A 20,583-nucleotide genomic window follows, 5' to 3' on the forward strand; every position below is an offset into this window, starting at 1 on the left:
ACACTTCAACAACAAGGCAATTCAAGGTGCTTTACATCTACCAACTAATTCCACAAACATCTGTCTCTGTCTCTCTGTGGAATGATCTCGTGAAGCGTTCATCTAATCCGCTTCACACTTGACATGTGTATTGCTGATTGGCCGAGGAAGTGCAGTGCCAAGTTTAGTGGGATTTGGACGTGTAATATGTTCAATATTAGTACAGTTTGAATAGACTGGCGACCAGCGCTCTGTAGAAGTCAGTGGGGGCAGATAATACAGATAAACCAGGTAGGATGAACACAAAGTTTTCCAGCGTCACTCTGCACCATAGACTGTAAATATATTTATATAAAGCTCTGCACAAAACGTCACAAACGATAAAAAGTGACAGTATATTGTGGAACTGTTTGAGGAGGACTCACTAATGACAAGGAATAATTCTGAAGTAGCTCCAGAGCATTAACACAGGACAAGAGAACAGAACATTACAAACAGGCAGGTTTACAACAGGCACTGTACTAGTTAAATATAAAAGGCATTATGGCAACATAAGACAATGCAAAAAAGAAATCAAAAAAATAGTTACATAGAGATAGATGAATGAATGAATGTAACAGTGCAGTGTAAGAGAGTAGTAATTAATGGATTAAATAAAAGTCAAGTGTTCTGCATTGGTCTAACAGAACTGCGAGGTGCAGCACACCTGTATCCTCTGGAGGCTTGTTCCTCATACGTGGAGCATTAAAGTGCCAGGTCACCCAAAATCCAAGAATCAGACTACTTTTGTAATTGGACTGAAGTTTCTATTTCGCAACACATAGAAATCTGTTGAAAAAAAAGAGCTTAATCATCACGAGCTGTCCTTTAACCCATCCCAACAACTTTTGATTCCGTGTGAGCACTGCAGGGCATTCTCTTCCTGTTAGCCAAAGTCGTTCCTGTTCATTGTTTAAGATCTATTTTGGATTTAGTTTGAGCTGAACTGTTTTTGTAGCCTCTCTTCACATTTATCATGGTATCATATGCTATTAAATGCAACTCACTCCCAGATGATTTTGAAATAGTGCTGTGATTCACTTGTAGGAGCGCGCCTCCAAGTGCGCCTGGTTTGCCGGGAGCTGTGCGTAAAGGAGCGCAAGTCTCTCTCTCTCTCTATGCTGTCAAGGCGTGGTCTCTCTCTCTCTCTCTCTCTCTCTCTCTCTCTCTCTCTCTCTCTCTCTCTCTCTCTCTCACTGTTGGGAGCGGAGTGACTGAGCGCCGGTCTGTAGAGCGCAGTCACTGAATCACCTCACCAGTGGAGTGGACACGCGGCTGCTCGGCAGACGATCCTTTTTACGCACCGGGGGAACTTACCTGAAAACGCCTATTTCCACCCCCAACTGTATTCTCTTGGAATTTGGTCGTTTTTAAATCATCAGCTGAAAAACAGATGCATTGAATCTCAAGCAGAATGAAGGAATTTACGCATTTCTTCCACATTGTTGCGCTACTTGTCACTATCGTCTCAGCGACCAAGTTAAATGTACCACGGCTGAGACTGACATATAAAGGTAATTAAGTGATCTATCTATCTATCTATCTATCTATCTATCTATCTATCTATCTATCTATCTATCTATCCTTATTTAGTGGTCGGGATCATCTCGTGTGGAGTATTTGGAGTCTTCTTTGCTTTTCCTTTCAGTAATTACGCATTTAGCAACTTAACATCCTCCTTTTTACGAAGCTTTGAGGCGTTTTCCTTTTTATTATTATTTGTGCACTACTCACACCCTCTTCACGGTGGTCCGGGCTGGAGGCGTTAAATCGAAGTCGATGTTTGGGCTACTGTCTTGTGTATTTTACCATGTGCGTTAATTTGCCTGGTCTCCAGGTTATGAAGCGGAGGTGCAGCGCATGCAGGGTATCCAGCCTCAGGAGGAGGGTCTGGCGGAGCTTCATCTCTCTGCGGCTGGATACGTTATAAAAGTGTATAGGGCGACAACCGCTAAGGAATACTTAGGGAGGATGTTACACAATCTGTTATCAGCACAGATGTTTTTAGTATTAAACATTCTCTCACATTAGGTCAAACCTGGATAATCACCTGTCTTCAGGTCCCTGCTGTTACACTGAGGATGACAGGAGGATTGCACTGATTTATAGGTTGTTATGTTGGTGCTCATTCTATAAAAGGTTCTGATTTCTTTCCAAAGTTGCATCATTGCCATATAACGCATCTTATTTGGCTTGTTCACATCTTGTTCACATCCTGCTGCTGCTGGACATGACTCACACTGATTTAGTGATAATAAGGTGTGTTCGTGTGTGTTGTCTGTTTGCACAGTCACATTATAGGCACAAAGCAAGTCTCAATGATCACAATCATTCAATTGGGGGTAAGGGTTAGGGTTAGGCAAGTGAGGTCAGAGTAAGTCTCCATCGATCAGTCTAAGTCACTGTGATGTCCTCTGAAGTCATGAAGACATGGCTGTGTGTGTGTGTGTGTGTGTGTCTGTGTTGTTGCCAGCTGTTCTCATTGTTTCGCTTCACTCAAGCCTTGAGCGGCTCTGCAATCATCATCGGCGATAGATATCACACAGGATTTCCTCCTGTTTTCAGGAGAAAAGTCACCATCTGAGCTATTCTGCTCTTCCTGTTGCCTGGACTGGAAACACTGCCTGGAGGGAGGGAGAGTGAGAGACTGATAAAGTAATCAAAGTGGACGAATAGAGAAGGGTTTTGAACACATTTTTAGGTTAAAGGCCACAGATACAATCTGTACAAGGCACGACATCCTCACTCCTTCACCCCTCGACTATAGGGGTACTATCTTTTGATGGGACAAATTTAGGAAACCTTAAGGAGAGTAGAAAGTGAGGGATCCGTCACTTGGTAACAGTTATTTACACAGTGTCTGCTTTACATATGAAGTCATAGTTTTCACATAGTGTCTCTTTGCTATGGTCCTCCTGACGAAATGTCGTCATCCACCCATGTCCACCGGATGTCCGTGTGCAGCCCCAAATATATTTTGACCGCACTGACTGTACATGTCAGCTGTGCATGCTCCAGGTACAATACATCCACCCACTGGAATAGAAGAATTCAGGATCAGGTACACAAGGAAAGAACGCCAGATCAATACGGATCCTCGTTTAAGTATGAATAGAACTGTGGGCGTGAACATGTGACCAGAGCAAGTATGTAACTCTCAGCGGACATGAAACGCAGAAAGTGCGATCAACTCTTTACATCACATATTTGTCTCTGCTCAGCTGGTAGCAGGGTCTGAGGTTGGGAATGTTAGTGGGTTTTCAGTTTATCCATCCTTCCAACATTTTGATATTTTGAAAATTACCGATCAGATCACAGCATTTTGCCTTAGATATCTGAGTCCCACAGAGGATTGCACTCGATGTTTATGGTGAGACCTTTGATCTTTCCTCTCGTGTTACTATTGGGCCAAAATGTTACATTTGTGCATAAGAAATATCAACATTTAGTGAGAAAAATTCCAAAGAAATTATTCAGCAGATTTGTGGAACCAAACTGTTTCCATTTTAAAACATGCCGGGACTTTTTCTCTTGTGACATATCCAGGCTGATCAGCCTTGCACAAAAGATTTTGTAATGGATAAATGACCATGACATTTTGCTCTCATGGGAATTTATTTGATTGGCACTATGGCCTTTCCTCTTGCACCACTCACAATGCTTGAGACTGAACAGCAGAATTGTTGGCATGATGTTTCAACACTCTTGTGTTGTGGAATATATTTATTGAGTAGTTCTAAATATGGTTTTGTTTGACAAAATGGGAGAAACATTGAAATGGATCCTTGGTTTGTCTTGATTTCGTGTTTTTACTCAATGTCTCAACGTAATGAGAGTTGTTCATTACTCCTGCATGCTATTCCATAAAATACATTCTATTTTGCCAGGCTGCAATCATTAATCAGTGGAGTTGCTTCGGTGAGTTTGTGGAGTTCCCTGGATGATATTTGTCACAGAGATAATAAGTCGGAAATAGTGCAACACAACTGAGTAGTGGAGGCAGAGTGGAGGGAACTTCTGTTATTGAGCAAACAAAGTGGTGCCCTGGGCAAACACAAGAGGTGGGAAAAACAGTTTGACTGACTGTGTTTTACACATGAAAAGCCTCCTTTCAGCCTCCCACATTTTCACCGTGGTAGATCAATAAAGAACGCCATATAAAACTGCTGTTTCCTAAAAAACAAAAGCTCAACTCTCTTTTTGCATGCAAGACGAGGAGTGTGGGAAGAAACTCGGCCAATTAGATTCTCATTATCGAGGACGCCGTGGTTCCACACTTCCTGTATACATGACCCCAAATATGATCCCACAGTTCACCCTGTTTTATATAAGTTACTCAGTCCTTCTTTCTCTTGTCTCATGTCCAATGGTAAATCTGTCTTTACCTCTTAATGTGTCTCATCTTCTCTCTGTTCAGTCTAATGTCTCACTCCTCCTTCTCACATCAGCATTCTTCATTTGTGTTTGTTTGGCTGTGGCTTCACTCCCTCTTTTTCATTACAACCCGGAGAAGCCCACAGGGTGTTTGTATTCCCAGGAGGACGTAGAGGCAATTTGTTGACAGGAAAAGCTGTCATTATCTCATTTCAATCAATTAGAGGGTGGAAGTTCAAGCAGGAAGAAGGCCATTTTACCTGCCAACTATTAGAATAGGCTACTTGTGGTCCACTGCTCTCCTTTCCTGATTTTTTGTTTCATTTAGACTTTGCCTGCAGCAGATTTAGCTTCTGCTCAAATCATGTGACATGCCTCACTCTCGACAATCCTGTACAATTCACACACTTCCAGTGTGGCACTCTATTTAAGCTGCAAAGATTTCCCATCTCTCCCTTTGCTTGACTATGCCTCTGCTGCCCTGCGTCAGAATCGCTGCCCGTCCCCTCACCACCCCACCTCCTCATGTAGGCTCTGACAGGGGGCCAAAGATATTCATCACTCCCCTTTATATTGAATGTGTGATGAAGTCGAGCCTAGACAGCAAACTCTACCTATGTTCCGCTGCTGCAATAAACATTTCAAACGTAAGTCGTCTGACCGAAATTTAGTTATTTGCAGATAAAAATACACCCAGGATAAACCTAAGGTAAGTTTAGATGTAGAGTGAATCCTCTTTATATTACTTATATTCTCCATGCATGTGTGCCCCAAATACAGTACATGTTAAAATATACTCTTTTACAGTGGGTCGATAACTATACTAAATCAAATTATCTAAACTAAATCAAATTTCTACGTCATTCGGTTTTTCCTCATGTGTCTTGACCAATTCAGTCATTTTGGGAGATTATGCCTTTTTTTTCTTATTTGATTCACCTTCTTATGATACTGTAATTATGAGACTTTAATAATATTCAGAGAAAATCATCTATACTGCGTGGTTTTTAAAGGTTCCGTGTATAGAATTTAGTGACATCTAGTGGTGAGAATGCGTGTTGCAGCTGAACACACCTCACCTCATTCTTCCCTTCCAAAACTCAAAAGGTGTTTAGTTTGTCCAGTAAAAACATGGCGGACTCCGAGAGAGGACCCGCACCTGATGTAAATATAAAGTATTTAAATATAAAGGGCCTATTCAAGGGTAAAGACAACAACTATTTTGTACATGTTTTATTTAGATGATCACACATTACTGAAACCATCACTCTATTCAAATTCTGCCAATAGATCCCTTTCACCTAAATCTTACACACTGAACCTTTAAGGGTCACAGTTGGTTAGCTGGAGCCAATCACAGCTGACTCTGGGTGAGAGAAAATGCAAACTCTGAACAACAGTGAGAATGTGCTTGTTTCATGTGTGTCTTATTAGGTGATAGCGCAAAGTGTTGAGGTGGGTGGTGTGTGTGTGCGTGGGTGTGTATGTGTGTGGTTGGCTGGACTCCCAGACCTCTGACGAGCCCAACCTCCCATCATGCCTTTCTCTCTGTCTTTCTCTCAGTGTCACCGCATGTCCTTCATTTGTCTCCCAACTCTCTTCAATCTGCCTGCTCCTTTTATTCATTTAAATCTCCTTTGTGTGTTTGTATGCTCTCTCTCTCTCACACACACACACACACACACACACACACAACACACACACACACACACACACACACACACACACACACACACACACACACACACACACACACACACACACACACACACACACAAACACTGTCTAATACAATATTCACTTTGTCTCACCAAAGGCAGTTAAAAGCACAAACACTCACATCAGCGTCCTATTTTGATCCGATTGCATTAGTTCCTAGAGTGAGGGCTTCTGTTTGTTTTCGCTTACAGCCTGTGAATTAATGAGTTTGTTTTCTCAGTCAGCGCTGCCCAGATGCACACATGCAGACGGGTGTTAGTTGTTCTTAGGCGGAGCAGGATAATCTGTCACCGGGAGTCTGTTGGAGACGCGGGAGCTGCTGGAATGTAGGGCGAACCCTATCCTTTCATCTTCCAGCTCTTTTCCTCTCATTTCTCATCTTTCTTTCCAATTCGCACCCATCTCTCCCTCACTGCTCCGTGTAATAGCTTGCTCTTCCTCTCCGCTGCTTTTCCCGAGTTCAGTTTAAGTGGTCCCAGGCCTCTGGACCAACCAAAAACCCAGCCCTGGAAAAGAAAAATAGGAAACAAAAAGGACAAACCCGAAAGCTCAAGAACCCAGCCAACTTGTCAGACATTTACAATTTTTTACGAAGCCTCAGCTCTAAGAAATATTAAAAGGAAGAGAAGGCTTCAAAGGTTCTAGTCATGGTTGACATGTGTTTATATTTCAAATGTTTGTTTAAGTTCTGAATATTTAGTCATGGGACTATTGAGCCCATAGGCCCTTATTTAAAGTTGACAGTACATGACTTATATGGTCTATATGATTTCATAAAGAAAAAGAAAGAAGTTAGAATAATAAGAAAGAGACCTGGTCCAGGTCAAACTTTTAATTCTTTATTGATTCAGGCTGTAAAATCTACTTCACTAATGAAAAAGTGTATTTGAAGAAGCTGAGACAGTTTGACAGATATTTCAATGTTAAAGAGAAGATGGGAAAGCATGTTAATGTTAGTGAGAGCAAGGAAAGTTCCACACACGTCTACTAATCTGATGCAAGTTTGGGCAGCTCAATAATGTTCGTAGTATTCAGTTTTAAGGTCGGTAACTTTAGCTGTTGCTAGGCAACACGTTCTCCTTCTTGTTGAAGTTGTTAACATTTATTTTAAGACCAAAAAAGTTAAAATGTCAGGTAGTTTGTACAACACACAATGATTCAATATTATAAACTGACGTGTGGATTTAAATTTTCAGGGGATTAGAGCTTGAATTTGTAATTGTTTGAAAAATAAAAAATAAAAGATTTTGGGAGATTGGGCTGCTATTTGTTACCCTAAGTGTATACGGCCTTGTAAAAACCTATTAAACACACATCCATTTCATTTTCATAAACAAAACACATAGACCGTGCATGTTACTAAACTTTTTAGTAAAGTATAGTACAATAATAAATATATTTTTATTTTATATTTTAGTTTTACATATGATTGGTACTGTAATGAAAGCAGCACAGTAGCCCTTTGTCCAAATTCCCCATATTTAGTTTGGAAGCTACAGTTTCTGTGCGGTATGTAGAGTCGCTGACAGAGGGAACGCACTTCATGTTTCTGACACATGATGTGAGGGGTGTGTGAGACAAAGAGAAATGCACAGAGATAATGTTGAATATCTGTAGGTGTGTGTGTGTGTGTGTGTGTGTGTGTGTGTGTGTGTGTGTGTGTGTGTGTGTGTGTGTGTGTGTGTGTGTGTGTGTGTGTGTGTGCTGAGGCATCAGTGTGGAGGTGTTTTTGATCTGGAAAGCATGTAGGTGTGCAAAATGTGCTCCAGTGTGGCTGAATGCATGTGTATGTGTGTGTGTGTGTGTGTGTGTGTGTGTGTGTCTGTGTCTGTGGTGTGTGTGTGTTTGAGGTTAACTGTGGTTAGTGATGGTGGAGTGATTGCGTATGTGTGTCTGTGACAGAGAGACAGAGTAATTGCATCTGATGTAGACATGCGTGTGTCTCAAGGTGTCACCTCATGTGTGCGGTGTCGACGGTATCTCTCATAAGACAGCCCACAGATGGCGTCCTGGCCCGAGCACAGACAACACACAGAGGGAGGAATTAGACACATGGGGAGGGGAAATTGACAGTAAATGTACAAGAGAGGGGGAGTTTGAAAAAGGGAGATAAAAACAAGGTCAGACCAATGAGCACAGATGGAAAGGAAGCTCAGGGTTTAAAAAGGGAGAGAAGGTGCCTGTGATGTTTGAGGAAAAAGAAAAAGTAAAGGGAAGAGTGCAAAAAGGGAAAAGAAGAAAGAATAAGATAACAAAGGGGAAAAAATGGGACGTTAAAAGGAAAATTTAGCGTGAGAAATCCAATATAAACACTGAGGATGATAAAATCTGTCCTTGATTGTTTCTATTTGCAGGGTTGGAAACACAACTGTCGTGCTGATAAAGAAATCCCCTCCTCCTGTGACTGTTCTCATTGTTCCTCCTGCTTGTGGATGAAATTAGATTAGTTATCAGTGAGGGCAGGACCACATTTCTTCATCGCTTCCTGGTGAAGTTGGTTTCTTGGTTGATTTCTTCAGTTCTTGGCACAGCAGGTTTGAAATGAACCTGAAAAAGAAAATAGATTGAGTCCATTCTGCAGCATAAAGTAGAAACAGATTCTGAACGGTCTCATGATTCTCACTGAAGTGGTGGAGAAATGACACCTCAGTCATTTGACTAAGAAGACAAAATTGAATAAATAATATTGATTGACAAATTCAACCCACGCTTAGATATTAGATATTTTTCATCAAGATCAATGACTTATAACTTTAGAAATTACCCATGTATTTGTATGGCTGCAGCATGGGTGAAGAGCCCAAGACAAATTTTAAACTTAGTCGGACAATAAAGTTGATCTTAGTCCTGCTGTATTAATATTTGTATTGATAATGTACATTATATAAATATAAAAATTGGTGAAGTTACTTCAGTTAGTGTATCAGTACTGTTTTAGAATATTTTCAGCACATTTTAACAGTAAGTGATAACACTGATAACCGTGTTAGATTGTCATGGCGTTTCATCACTAGTGATGGTGATGATGTGCTAGCTTGCTGAATGAAATAAACATTTTGGTAGATCTAAATCTTTTTATTTCTTTTGTGATACTGTGGTTGACCACACTATTAAATGGACAGGAAACACACTTATTAGTCACAGCCTCAGCATCTAATTTAGAGAAATAAAAGTTGTGTATTTTATATAGAAGTCCTTGTTTTCCTTCACAAAATGAAACTCCTTAGTGCCGAGTTTACACTGTGAGGCTGGACGGCCTCTGGTTAAACACCTACCAGCTACCTCAGGGATGATCTGGGGGATAAATCTAACACCACACCATGTTCCTCTAAGTCCAAGGATCCGCTGATGGATTTAGTTGCAGTATAGAAAGGTCAGCGCGCAGCAGAACCACCACAGCACATACACACATAATCAGCAGAAGTATGGAAGATGAATAGAAGAGGGAAATGTCCGCGAAGGAGAGGAAACTTCAATGAAGGTTAAAGAAACATGAGAGGGAGGGGTACAGAGGAGGAAGAGAGGGGGATGATGAATGAAAGATCTGTGAATGTGGACAGAAAACAAAGGATGGATCGATGAAAGAGAGGAAGAGGATGAATGAAGGGATGAAAAAAACAAGCATTAGACAAGATGCAAATACCAGAGCAGAGCAGATTTAAAAGAGGTCATGGTGGTGGAGAGAGACAAATGGACGGAAATAAAGACAGACAGGGGATAAGAAAATGAAAAGGAAAGGAAAAGACAGAGTGGCTTTGACCATGGAGATTACTTAGGACCCCACTTGTGTGTGTGTGTGTGTGTGTGTGTGTATGTCTGTGTGTGTCTGTGTGTTTGTGTTCCAAAGCCAACCCCAGTGTCTACAGCTATGGCAGTTGTTATAACATGAGCGCTACAAATCACAGCAGTAGACACGCACCAAGGGGGTTCAAGTCCTGGAAAACTATTTATCTAAACTTTCTACACTCTGCCACACCCTGAAAAGTGAAGACCCGCAGCAGCTCACTTCCCTGCTGTCCTCCAGGGCTCCGACCCGCCCTCTGTGAGCCCATCTGATCTATTGTTTTACTCTGCGCTGGTCACTTTTCTTCTGTCTGTACCACTAGGTTCTGTTCTGCTCTGTTCTGCCCTGTTCCTCTCATTTCCTTTCTGTGTCAGCTCCACATGCTATTTAAAACCCAGTGTTGTATAGTTTCTATTGGATTACAGCCCATTTTTATTATTCTGATATTGTAAAAAATTCTTTGTAGAATAAAGGTGTTTAAATGTTTGGGTAATACGAGCACTCAAAACAACAAGGTAGCAAAGCTTCTGAAAGTAGCTGCTGAATCGGTGCTCTCTGTGCCAGTGAGTGCCAATCACATACTCGACTGTTTCCCATGAAGTTTTGAAAAGGTTGATGTCGACGAAGATCAAAGCCAATGTTTTTGACTGTTCTCCTGCAGCAACCCGACATTTGAATTCAGTTATTTATGTGGTTATTGTTGGTTAGGTAGAGCAGAGTGACAGAAATAAACATTAAATCTATGTGGTTAATTGGAAACGATAGTGAAGAAGACATTATGGCCACACCAGTGTTTTTGGCTTAATAAAAATGAAGCCATAGTGTCTTGATTACCACCTGGTCTCCATGTCAGTAGATGGGTCGGGATCAAAGTACTAATAATTTCATTATAAAAATCTACAGCTGCACTAAGGCAAAGTGTTGCTCCGAACCAATGTGTTTAACATGTTCACATTCATCATCCTGAACATTTAACAGAATGTCTACCTCGTTGTGGCGTGAGAGGAAAGGTCAGGTTAAAGTTAAGGCGACTGAGGTTTCATCAAATGCAAATGGTGATTTAAAAAATTGCATACCTTTCTTCTTGGTTTTTCTGACATGTTTTTACTCATCACATCAAACATGTCACACGAGACCCCTGTAGGACTTAAAAATGTATCAGTAGTTTGTGAGCGACATTCGTTTGTCTTTTGCGAAACTGGTGCCTTGAAAAGTAATTGGGATGTCCACCCAAAGCTTTTAACACTTCCCACCAGCTCACAATAACACCTTGTGAAAACTTCTTGTTCACTTGGACTAATGTTGAACTCGGCCTCCACTTGTACGCCACTGTCGGCCAAGTGCATGCTGAGTTTTACTGCTGCAGCTTGAGGAAGAACCCTCCACCAGTCGTTCTGTGAAAACATCCTCGGTTCTGCTCGTGTATTTATTTCACTGGAGACATTAAAGGATTAACGGACAATTTCACATGGTACAGCTGGACATTCCTGCAGAGCACAGCAAGAGCACAACGAAAACATCACACAAAATGATTTCACACAAGAACAAACCATGGCACAGAAAAAGAGGGTCCTCTTGTCTTCTCATGTTGTTGTGGTGTCCTGCCGTTTGGCACTTTTGGCTCAGAAGCAATGCAAAGCAAAAGAGGAGCAGGCCAGAGGTGCCGGGTACCCTCTCCATGCAGGGTGGGAAACGTTACATGTCACGCACACACTGAGATGCTGCGCCTGTCACCAACACAAACGCAGCCTCTCTGTCAGCAATCAATTAGTTCCACTGGAGCCACTGACAAGACGAGCTGAGCACAATGGCTCCACTGTGGACTGACGTGTCTATTAAACAGTAGCTGACAAACACACAAACATTACGCTGAGCTGACACTAGAGGAAAAGCCACCGTGTTCACATATGTGAATACATCTGTGTGTGTTTATCTGTAAACACACAGCGTGCTGCTGGATGTGCACTGCAGCCGGATGGTTTAATGGCCTTTCTTTTTGCAGAGCAGAGCATCAGCTTTACACTTTCAGCATTTTATTTTATCTTTGATGAAATACTGAAATCTGGTAGGGTCGAGAGATAATTGCCTGTTTCTATTCTATTTTTCTTTAGGTTCTTGTTATCCTTCTTATTCATTCAAATGACATGATACATAGATCATGGATAGGACTTGTGCATTTTAGTTGTCAGGGTAACACTCAACCAAGCATTTTCAAATAGGGGCACAAGATCTTTCTGAAAACATTTGAGCTGTTATTCACTCTGTAAACGAGCTGCTCAAAAGAAGCTGATTTTCTCTGTCGTTGTTATATCATTGTAAATACATTTAATAATAGCTGACCACAAGCCATGCCCCTGTAGAGTCATTCACTTTTTTTATTTTTTTTTTGCAATCTCCATCAGCAACACTTAAAAATGTAAATATATACAGTTATGAAATGTTTGTTGTAATAATCAGAAAAAGGCTTGCGAACAATAGTTTTGACTAAAATTGAGAAAGAAGAGAAATGTACTGTTCAGAGTTCCAGCTATCTGTTACATTCAATTATCAGAGTGTGTGTGTGATTAATCAGGACAAGCAAAAAGCAATTTAGAGATTTGGAGGCCTTGGATGAGACGTCAGGGGAGAGATGGACGAGAGTTAAAGAGTGAAGTCTAAGAAGAGAGTTGGGAGAGAGACAGCACTTTTCCTTTTGGAGGGAGGAATATACATGTGGGTGATGATGAAAGGGAGAAGGGATGAGGGTAGAGGACGGATGAGTGATTTCTTAGATAAAATCATGAAGAGGGAGATCAAGAAAGGAAAGAAGTAGCGATGAGGAAAAGGATGAGGGAAAGCAGGTATTAGGAGAAGAGAAGTTTGTCATGCATAATTTTGGATAAGAGAGATAAAGTGAGGTGTGTGTGTGTGTGTGTGTGTGTGTGTGTGTGTGTGTGTGTGTGTGTGTGTGTGTGTGTGTGTGTGTGGTGTGTGTGTGTGTGCGAGAAATGGAGTGAGAGGGGATTCAAAATGGGAGGAAAAAAGATGAAAGCGGACGAAAGAGAGAGATGAATAGAAATTAAATAAACAACTGGCCATCAAGGGGGGGGAGAAGAAACAGGAGAGAGGGAGAGGGGGGAGGGAGACATGATGAAATGAGGGAGGAAAGGGAGGCAGAGGAGGGTGAGTGTTGAAGAGGATCGAGGGTGATGAGGTAACACCCTGTACACTGTGTTTTGATTGGCCCAGCAGGGAAGATCGGATAACAGGAACTCTGATGGGCATTCTGAGACGGCGGAGGCAGAAGATGCCTTGATTATGTCAGTGATTTTGTGCACGTGCATGTGTCTGTGTGCATGTGTGTGCATCTGTGTGCACTCCCTTTGCCGCCCTCGTCTCTCGTGGTTTCATCACATGATCAAATGTGTTAAAAATGTGAGCTGTTTGGCTAAAATGTCACATCCAGTGATGAGCAGGAACAGGTTGGCAGGAAATCCCTGGATTTACTCTGTCATGGTTTATCTGGCCTGTGGCATCTCTGCCAGGAAAAACCATTATGAAAAGAAAAGTTAGCTGAACTTCTCAGCAGCAGCTAAACTGTACCCCAAACACTTTCAATACAAATATCCCTGCTCTATAACAATGATACCAGTATTATCGTAATAAACATTTGGGTTTAGTCAATAGATTTAATTCCCTTCGCATTGGATTACCAAATCACCCTGTGGAAAATCAGTTTTTGAGAGTCCTTCTTCAAAATGTTCAGAAAGTCCACTGGATAAGACACTTTTGTGCTGCTTTTGGCATCAGAGGAAAAATCGAAGGATCATCAAAGACATAAGCAGTCATCCTCTGTGTTAATACAGTACATTTCTGTATCTAATTTAATGGCAAAGCTATTCCACTTTTCCAAATGAAAAATAGGGCCAAAATTAAAGGAGAAATGTATCCAGCTTTTCTTCGCAATTATATTATTCTTGATGTTTGACAGTTTTTAAATTCAGGCTTTAGGTCAGAGAGAGCTCCATAACCAGACACAAAGATCCCTATAAGTGAATGTAAAGGAAGAGCGGGAAATATGAGACTGTGGTGAGGAGGATGAGGAGTGGAGAGCGAAGGAGAAGCGGCGTGAAATTACTTTTTGTGAAAGCGGCAGATTCCAGAAATACTTGGCACACTGCGACAATATACAGCCAAGACGTAATGATACCCTGGGAAGTCTGTCAGCGCTGCAATGAGTCTAATGAGTCTCTTTAGTGTGTGTGTTTGTGCATCGGAGAGGAATCTGAAGAGATAGAGACTGACGCTAAGTTCTGTCAGCTGAGCGAGTCATAGGTGTGACTGAACCAGGGGGTTTGTGTGGTGTATGTTTCTGGTACGCATTTTGTATCACAGGGGGTTAAATAGGCTTCAGATGTGCCCCCCCCGCACTGGTACTATTGAATGTGCATGTGTGTGTGTGTGTGTCTTCTGCTGCTTAACGTATCTTTCACTCTGTCTGTGCTCATGATGCACATCACAGAGTTCAGCATGACACGTGAACTTTTTCTCTGTCTGTAGCTCTAAAAATATGTTTTTCTCCTGATACCTGACTTGAGCACAGTTTTACTCATGTTTCACGACCTGGGTTTCTTACTTTTAAAAACTTTGTTTTATATTTGGGCTTTTCTCTAATTGCAGTCATCAAAGTCAAACACAGCTGGAGATTTTTCATTGTGGTTGTTAGGTGATGCTCCTAACATGAGTGCCTGTGTACGAGGTCCTGGAGAGGATAACAATGACATGATAATATGTGTTCTCTGCCATCTACAATGAAAAGAAGAGTCTGTGCTGTAAACGCTCTGGACAAGATGTTTTTAATTTGGTGGAGTTTAGAGGCTCTTAGCATTTCCCAAAACAAGCAGTCTGCTTATTATAATGGTTTGGTACACATATTATTTTATGTATCTTTCGTTTCGCTCTATTCCAACCAGATGCCATTGTTGTTGCAACCGATCTTAACATCACAAGGGCACAACAACATCCCTTATGATGCTGTTTGTGTTTCTGCACATCTACCTCACACAGAGCACAATATAGGCCCAAAGGAATAGTTTGACATTTTGGGAAAAACTTGTTTGTTTAGAGTTGAAATGATGAAATGATGAAAATGATGAAAAGATCGATACCACTCTCACATCTGTACGCTGAGTAAGTTAGCAGCAGCAAGCTTTTGGTGTAGCTTGGCATAAAGACTGAAATCAGGGGGAGACAGCCTAGTCTAATAATAATAAATAAAAAAAAGAACCAGCTCTGCTAAAGCTCAGTAATCAACATATTTAATCTTTATTATTTAATCCCTACAGGAAAATGTAAAAGCAACCAGTTGTGGTTTCATGATGAGTTATGTGCTGCAGTGCCGTTCATAACTGGAGGGGAACGAGGGTTGTCCCAGCATGCATTTGGCAAGTGGCATGGTACACCATGGAAACATACAGACAAATATTCACATCTACATTTGTCACCACATGCTCTAAACTCCATTTCTCTGGACTGTCAGGGGAAACGAGACCAGGTGGAAACCTGTGCAGACAAAGAGAGATTATGCAAACTTCTCCCTGAAAGAACATTCAACGTGATGCAAAAAGCATTTTATACGTCCTAGTTGGGGGCGCAACTGTAAATATATTTATGTCATAATGCTGCCCCTTAATTTCATCATCTTCTCCTTTATCTTAAATCAGAAGTTTGATTATATTTCGTTCGTCCTTGTGTGAAGAAAGGATTACGCAAACTCCCCATATCTAAGAAAAAAATGCAATAATCAGTGTCTTTCATCAGCAGCAGTAAATTAGAGGTGCACACGTCTGAGTCTCAGATTTGACAGACACCAGGGCAGGTATGTGCCTGACTGAGCAGAACATTGAGTATGTAAACAAATCTCAGAATGAATTATTACGCACATGTCTTTGTAGTGGCTCGGACTGCGTGATGCCATAGCTGAGATTTGACACGTACAGTGAAACCAGATGCTCTATGGCGTGTCGCTTTGGTTTGGCACGGCTGCTGTTTGTCAATGCGGAGTCGGTTGGCTGCGCTCAGGGGTGACTGGGCGCACTGGAGACAGATGTAGACGTTTCCCTCAGGACGCCGTCAGAGATTTTGTAGATGGACGGGGTCCTACAGGACACAAGAGGGATAAAAAGAGAGACAGGGGACAGCGATCCTGAAGCAGAGGGGAGAGAGACAGGAAGACAAATAGAGAGACATGAGAGGTGAAACACAAGACAGATTCAAAAGTCACGTAAGGAAAATAACACCGGAGAGGAAGTTAAGGATGCATAGACAGAAGAGACAGAACATGATGGAGGGTAGAGAGAGGTTAAATGGAGAGATGGAAGAGAGGTGAAGATGGATAGACAGCAGGAGAAAGAGAGGTTGGTGAGAGGTGAGGCTGTGGTGTGGTTTCCACAGTGAGGCGATGAGCTGCTGGAGTGATAACAAGCTACAGATGGGAGCTGTTAACTTGTGTGTGTCTCTGTGTGTGTGTGTGTGTCTGTAGACGTCATGTGCTTACATTTTTGTTTTTAGATTGGTATATATTTATATATTCAAAGGTAGAAGAAGACATCAGAGAGGACAATAGACCTGGCAGAGGGAATCAGAGAGATACTTTCTCCATCTGTGGATAAAAGTTAAGGAAACTGGATGAAACTGTGATCATACAACCGACGCACAATGAGACACAAATCTGATAAAGAGATAATGCTGTTATGCCCATTCTCCCAGGAAAAAGTTGTGAATCATCTATTGTAGCAAATACCCCAAAAATGTCACTTGTCTATGTTCAAATAAAAAGCCCTTTAATGGCCGTTGTGATTATGACTCTTGTTGATCGAGAGCAAAGGAGGAGGTTGTGCTATGTGACCTTGAGGACTAGAGGCCAATTCCAGTCAAAGCTGGTTTCTTTCCACTGTGACTTTGTGTTTATTATAGAAACCATGACGACACAGGTTCACTACTGAAGCACTGATTTGAACCCAAACCATCATCTTACCTTAACTCTAACAAAGTTGTTTTTATCACCTTAAACTACCTTAACATCAAATTGTAAAACAAAAGTCTGAAAACAGTTTTGAAAAGGTGGCGTTATCCTGTCAATCGTCGGCAGATCAGAGGACATCTCTATCTAGACATCCGTATGTGTCGCTCCGTGGGAATAGACCAAAGACATATTTGACAAATGGACTTAATTTATATGGCGATTTTCTAGGCTTTACAATACTTTGCTCACCCATTCACATACATTCACACAGCATTACTTAGGAGCCAGGAATTGAACCACCAACCCTCTGGTTAGTGAAGGTACACTATGGAAGTTAGCAGCAGCAGGCTGTTGGCATAGCTTAGCATAAAGACCGAAGAGTCTGGTTTGCACCTTCTTCTGCACCTGTCCATCCATACCTATTGGCAACCTCATGATATTTCTATTTGAACAATAGGATGATGACAAAATGTATTCTACATGTAAAGTTTCATTAAAAAAAATGAAGCAAAAAAAACGAATGAAGCAGGAGCAGAGTCGTATTTTCATGGTTCACATCCTAACCACCAGATCCTACATAGTTCAAAAGGAAATTGTCTTTTCTCTTGCTCATTATTTAAATGTCATCCCAGGGCTTCTGTCCTTCGGTTAGTCATATTTGATAAACACATAGTTTACAAAAATTCAATAGCTGTACCCTGGTAACCTGAGAGTATCCATCCTCTGTAATCTCTCCTGTCAAAACAGAGAGGTGTGCTGTGAACACTAAATCCTGACCCGATATCTGTGAAAGGCCTCAACACACACACACACACACACACACACACACACACACACACACACACACACACACACACACACACACACACACACCCACACAGATATACATGCAAAACCATATCCTCGTCTCATCACACGCACACACACCCACACACGGTTTCCTGTCAGTCTTCATCACTCTCCCCGCAACTGCAGGCCATCGCAGGCCTCAGAGCCGTGTGGAAACTGTTGACCCCGAGGAGACAGAGAGTCATCAGCTGAAGACGTGTAGAGCCGCCCTCATGTTCTGCTGATAAGCTATCATGAAAACACTGATCAGACCTTCCTGCTGAAACATCTGGATTCGACATATCTGCCGCTATCGGTGCACAGTATCGAGGTGCTTTCAGACATGTTGGACAGGAGGGGCTGTTTAGGGAGAACTGTCCAAGTCAGTTGCTCAGAACATTTTCAGGAGTATTTCAGCCCCAGAGTGTCCAGAAAATGTCTGAATACAGCTGGAAACATATCAAAGCGTAGGGCTGGCCGATATGACTTCAAATCAGTATTTGAATTATTATGTCAAAGTATTACCCTGATTTCAATAAATGAACGTTTTTTTTAATTTTTCAGAGATCTTCCGAATTTTACGTCTGAAAACAGCTTTAATGTTTGAATTGTGCTGCAGGTGGTGAAGTTACTTAAACTACTGGATTATATTCAGTTTGCAATATTGTAACTTGATCTGCTTTTCACAAAAAAAGTTGCAGAACAATGTTACATGTTACTTTTCAAAAGCCAAGAAAGTAAATATTTTTAAACTATAATGAGAAAACAACACATTTGACATAAAAATGCAGATCAGTGACACACATTGCCATTATCTTATTCAAAACAGTTGTTCAGTTTTACTCTCTACATCTCATAAATATGTTGTGTTTTCCTCATCTTCCTCTACCAGGGCCCAATAAATCCACCAGACATCACACCACTCTCTGTCTGTCTCTCTCTCTCTACTCATTATTTTCTAACTCCTACCAGATGTAAAAATCCACCCTCGTCTCTTCTCTCTCCAACTTTATCTTTCTTTCTCAACTTTCTCTGACTGTGCTATTCCGTACCTCTTCCCTGATGCCTCCCTGCTCGTGTGTCTCAGCGCTATTCTTTTCCCAGCAGTGTTAAATTTTTATATCCTCCCTTTCTAACAAAGCTGTTCCCCTTATGGCTGTCTTCAGACGTGTTTTTAGAGCATTTAGCAGGCATGGACGTACGCCTCGGTGATGATTAACCCGATTTTTCGAGTGGATTTGATTTGTCTGCTGCCGAGAATCCTTTAGGGAATTTGTGTGCGGTAGAGAGATGATGAAATGTTAAACTGTTAAAGTTTCCTCTGCTCTGGTAATGAGGTTGACCGAAGGAGAGGCTGTTTGAATGTCAGTTTATATATTTGTATTATTGTAAATATAATCGTATTGGGCATTTTAAAGATGTCAGAGGGCTCTGGGAAATTGTAATAGACAATTTTCATTATTTTCAAATAAAAATTGTAGCTTGACTAGTAAATCAAGTGATCTAATAATAACATTTTGATAAATGGATTAATAATTCTTACTCGTGGCCCTGCAGTGATGATGTAGTATGTGTGTGGGAGTGGATGATTTGGGGAACTGAGATTTCTTAGAAAAGAAAAAAAAAAATCAACTGTTTGTGTGTGTGAAGGCCTCAGTGATGGGTGTCACTGGTGCAGGGCCCCTGTGCTTCACTCAGTCAATACCTTTGCTGAGTGGCAAGTGAGTGAGGCTATTTTCTCACCGGTTGTGTGTGTTTGTGTGTGTGAGTGTGTGTGTGTGTGTGTGTGTGTGTGTGTGTGTGTGTGTGTGTGTGTGTGTGTGTGTGTGTGTGTGTGTGTGTGTGTGTGTGTGTGTGTGTGTGTGTGTTTAGGACCAAGTGAAAAAGAGAGAGGAATAACGAGTGTGACAGACGAGTGATGAGAGATAGACAGAGAGACGATTCAGACGAAGGACACCTCCACCAAGTTTGACATACCAATGACGTCTTCTTACACACATCTCTCTTTCCACATCTTGTTACCTAGACGGAGAGAGTGTCAGAGAGTGAGAGAGAGAGAGAGAGTGATACAGGAGAAGTGACAGTACGAAAGCAGAAAGAAGAGGTGTTTGTGTGAGAAAGTGGAAGATGTGGAAGCTGCAGGAGGCGGAGAAGCAGCAGGCTTGTGCTTGTGTTTATGCACTGGTGTATGCATACTGTGTGTTTGTGCATGTGCGTGTGTGTGTGTGTAAAGGAGAAGGAGGACACCCGACATGTAGCTGAACTTGAATTCAACCCGCTCCTGCAGGGTGGTTGCTTCAACCTTTTGACTGTGAAGCTGCTGGCAGATCAGAGGAGAGCCAGGTGCATCCTGGTGTGTACAGATGGACCGAGGACTGCTCCCTCACTGATATGTGTTTACTTACATGGGGTTGTGTATCACGTGTGCATGTGATCACATAAAGTCATGTACTTCAAAAAATGACCAGAAGTGCTCTGCAGCAGGTTTAGCATAACTGAATCAAAGTAGTGAGCCTATAGCTCAGTTCGGCTTTTTTTTATTGTACTAGTAGAGCGCCTGTTCTAAACCTGCCTGTATAGAATGTTCTCTTCGGCTCTCTTGTCCTGTGTTAATGCTCTGGAGCTACTTCAGAATTATTCATTTTCATAAGTGAGTCCTCCTCAAACAGTTCTACAATATACTGTCACTTTTTATTGTTTGTGTGCTGGAGGTTGTGTGCAGAGCTTTCTATAAACAGTCTATGGTGCAGAGTGAAGTTAGAAATACGTTGTGTTCATCCTTTCTGGTTTATCTGCAGCGAAGATTTTAGAGTCAATGTTTTTCATAAAATGAAACTGAATTTACTTTATTACATTT

The 20,583-nt window shown here is 41.5% G+C and overlaps 1 protein-coding gene across 2 annotated transcripts in view; it reads left to right on the top strand.

Annotated features, from left to right (window-relative positions):
* The first annotated feature begins 1,232 nt into the window (after window positions 1-1,232).
* Window positions 1,233-20,583, top strand: part of sema3bl (sema domain, immunoglobulin domain (Ig), short basic domain, secreted, (semaphorin) 3bl) — a 67,100-nt gene continuing 47,749 nt past the window's right edge. For both annotated transcript variants that reach the window (XM_035158676.2, XM_035158677.2), the window contains exon 1: window positions 1,233-1,532. In XM_035158676.2, coding sequence (XP_035014567.1) covers window positions 1,433-1,532 — 100 coding nt within the window. In that variant the 5' untranslated portion in view covers window positions 1,233-1,432. The remainder of the gene's footprint in view (window positions 1,533-20,583) is intronic.

This window comes from Hippoglossus stenolepis, chromosome 6 (assembly GCF_022539355.2).
Source record: "Hippoglossus stenolepis isolate QCI-W04-F060 chromosome 6, HSTE1.2, whole genome shotgun sequence".
NCBI lineage: Eukaryota > Metazoa > Chordata > Actinopteri > Pleuronectiformes > Pleuronectidae > Hippoglossus > Hippoglossus stenolepis.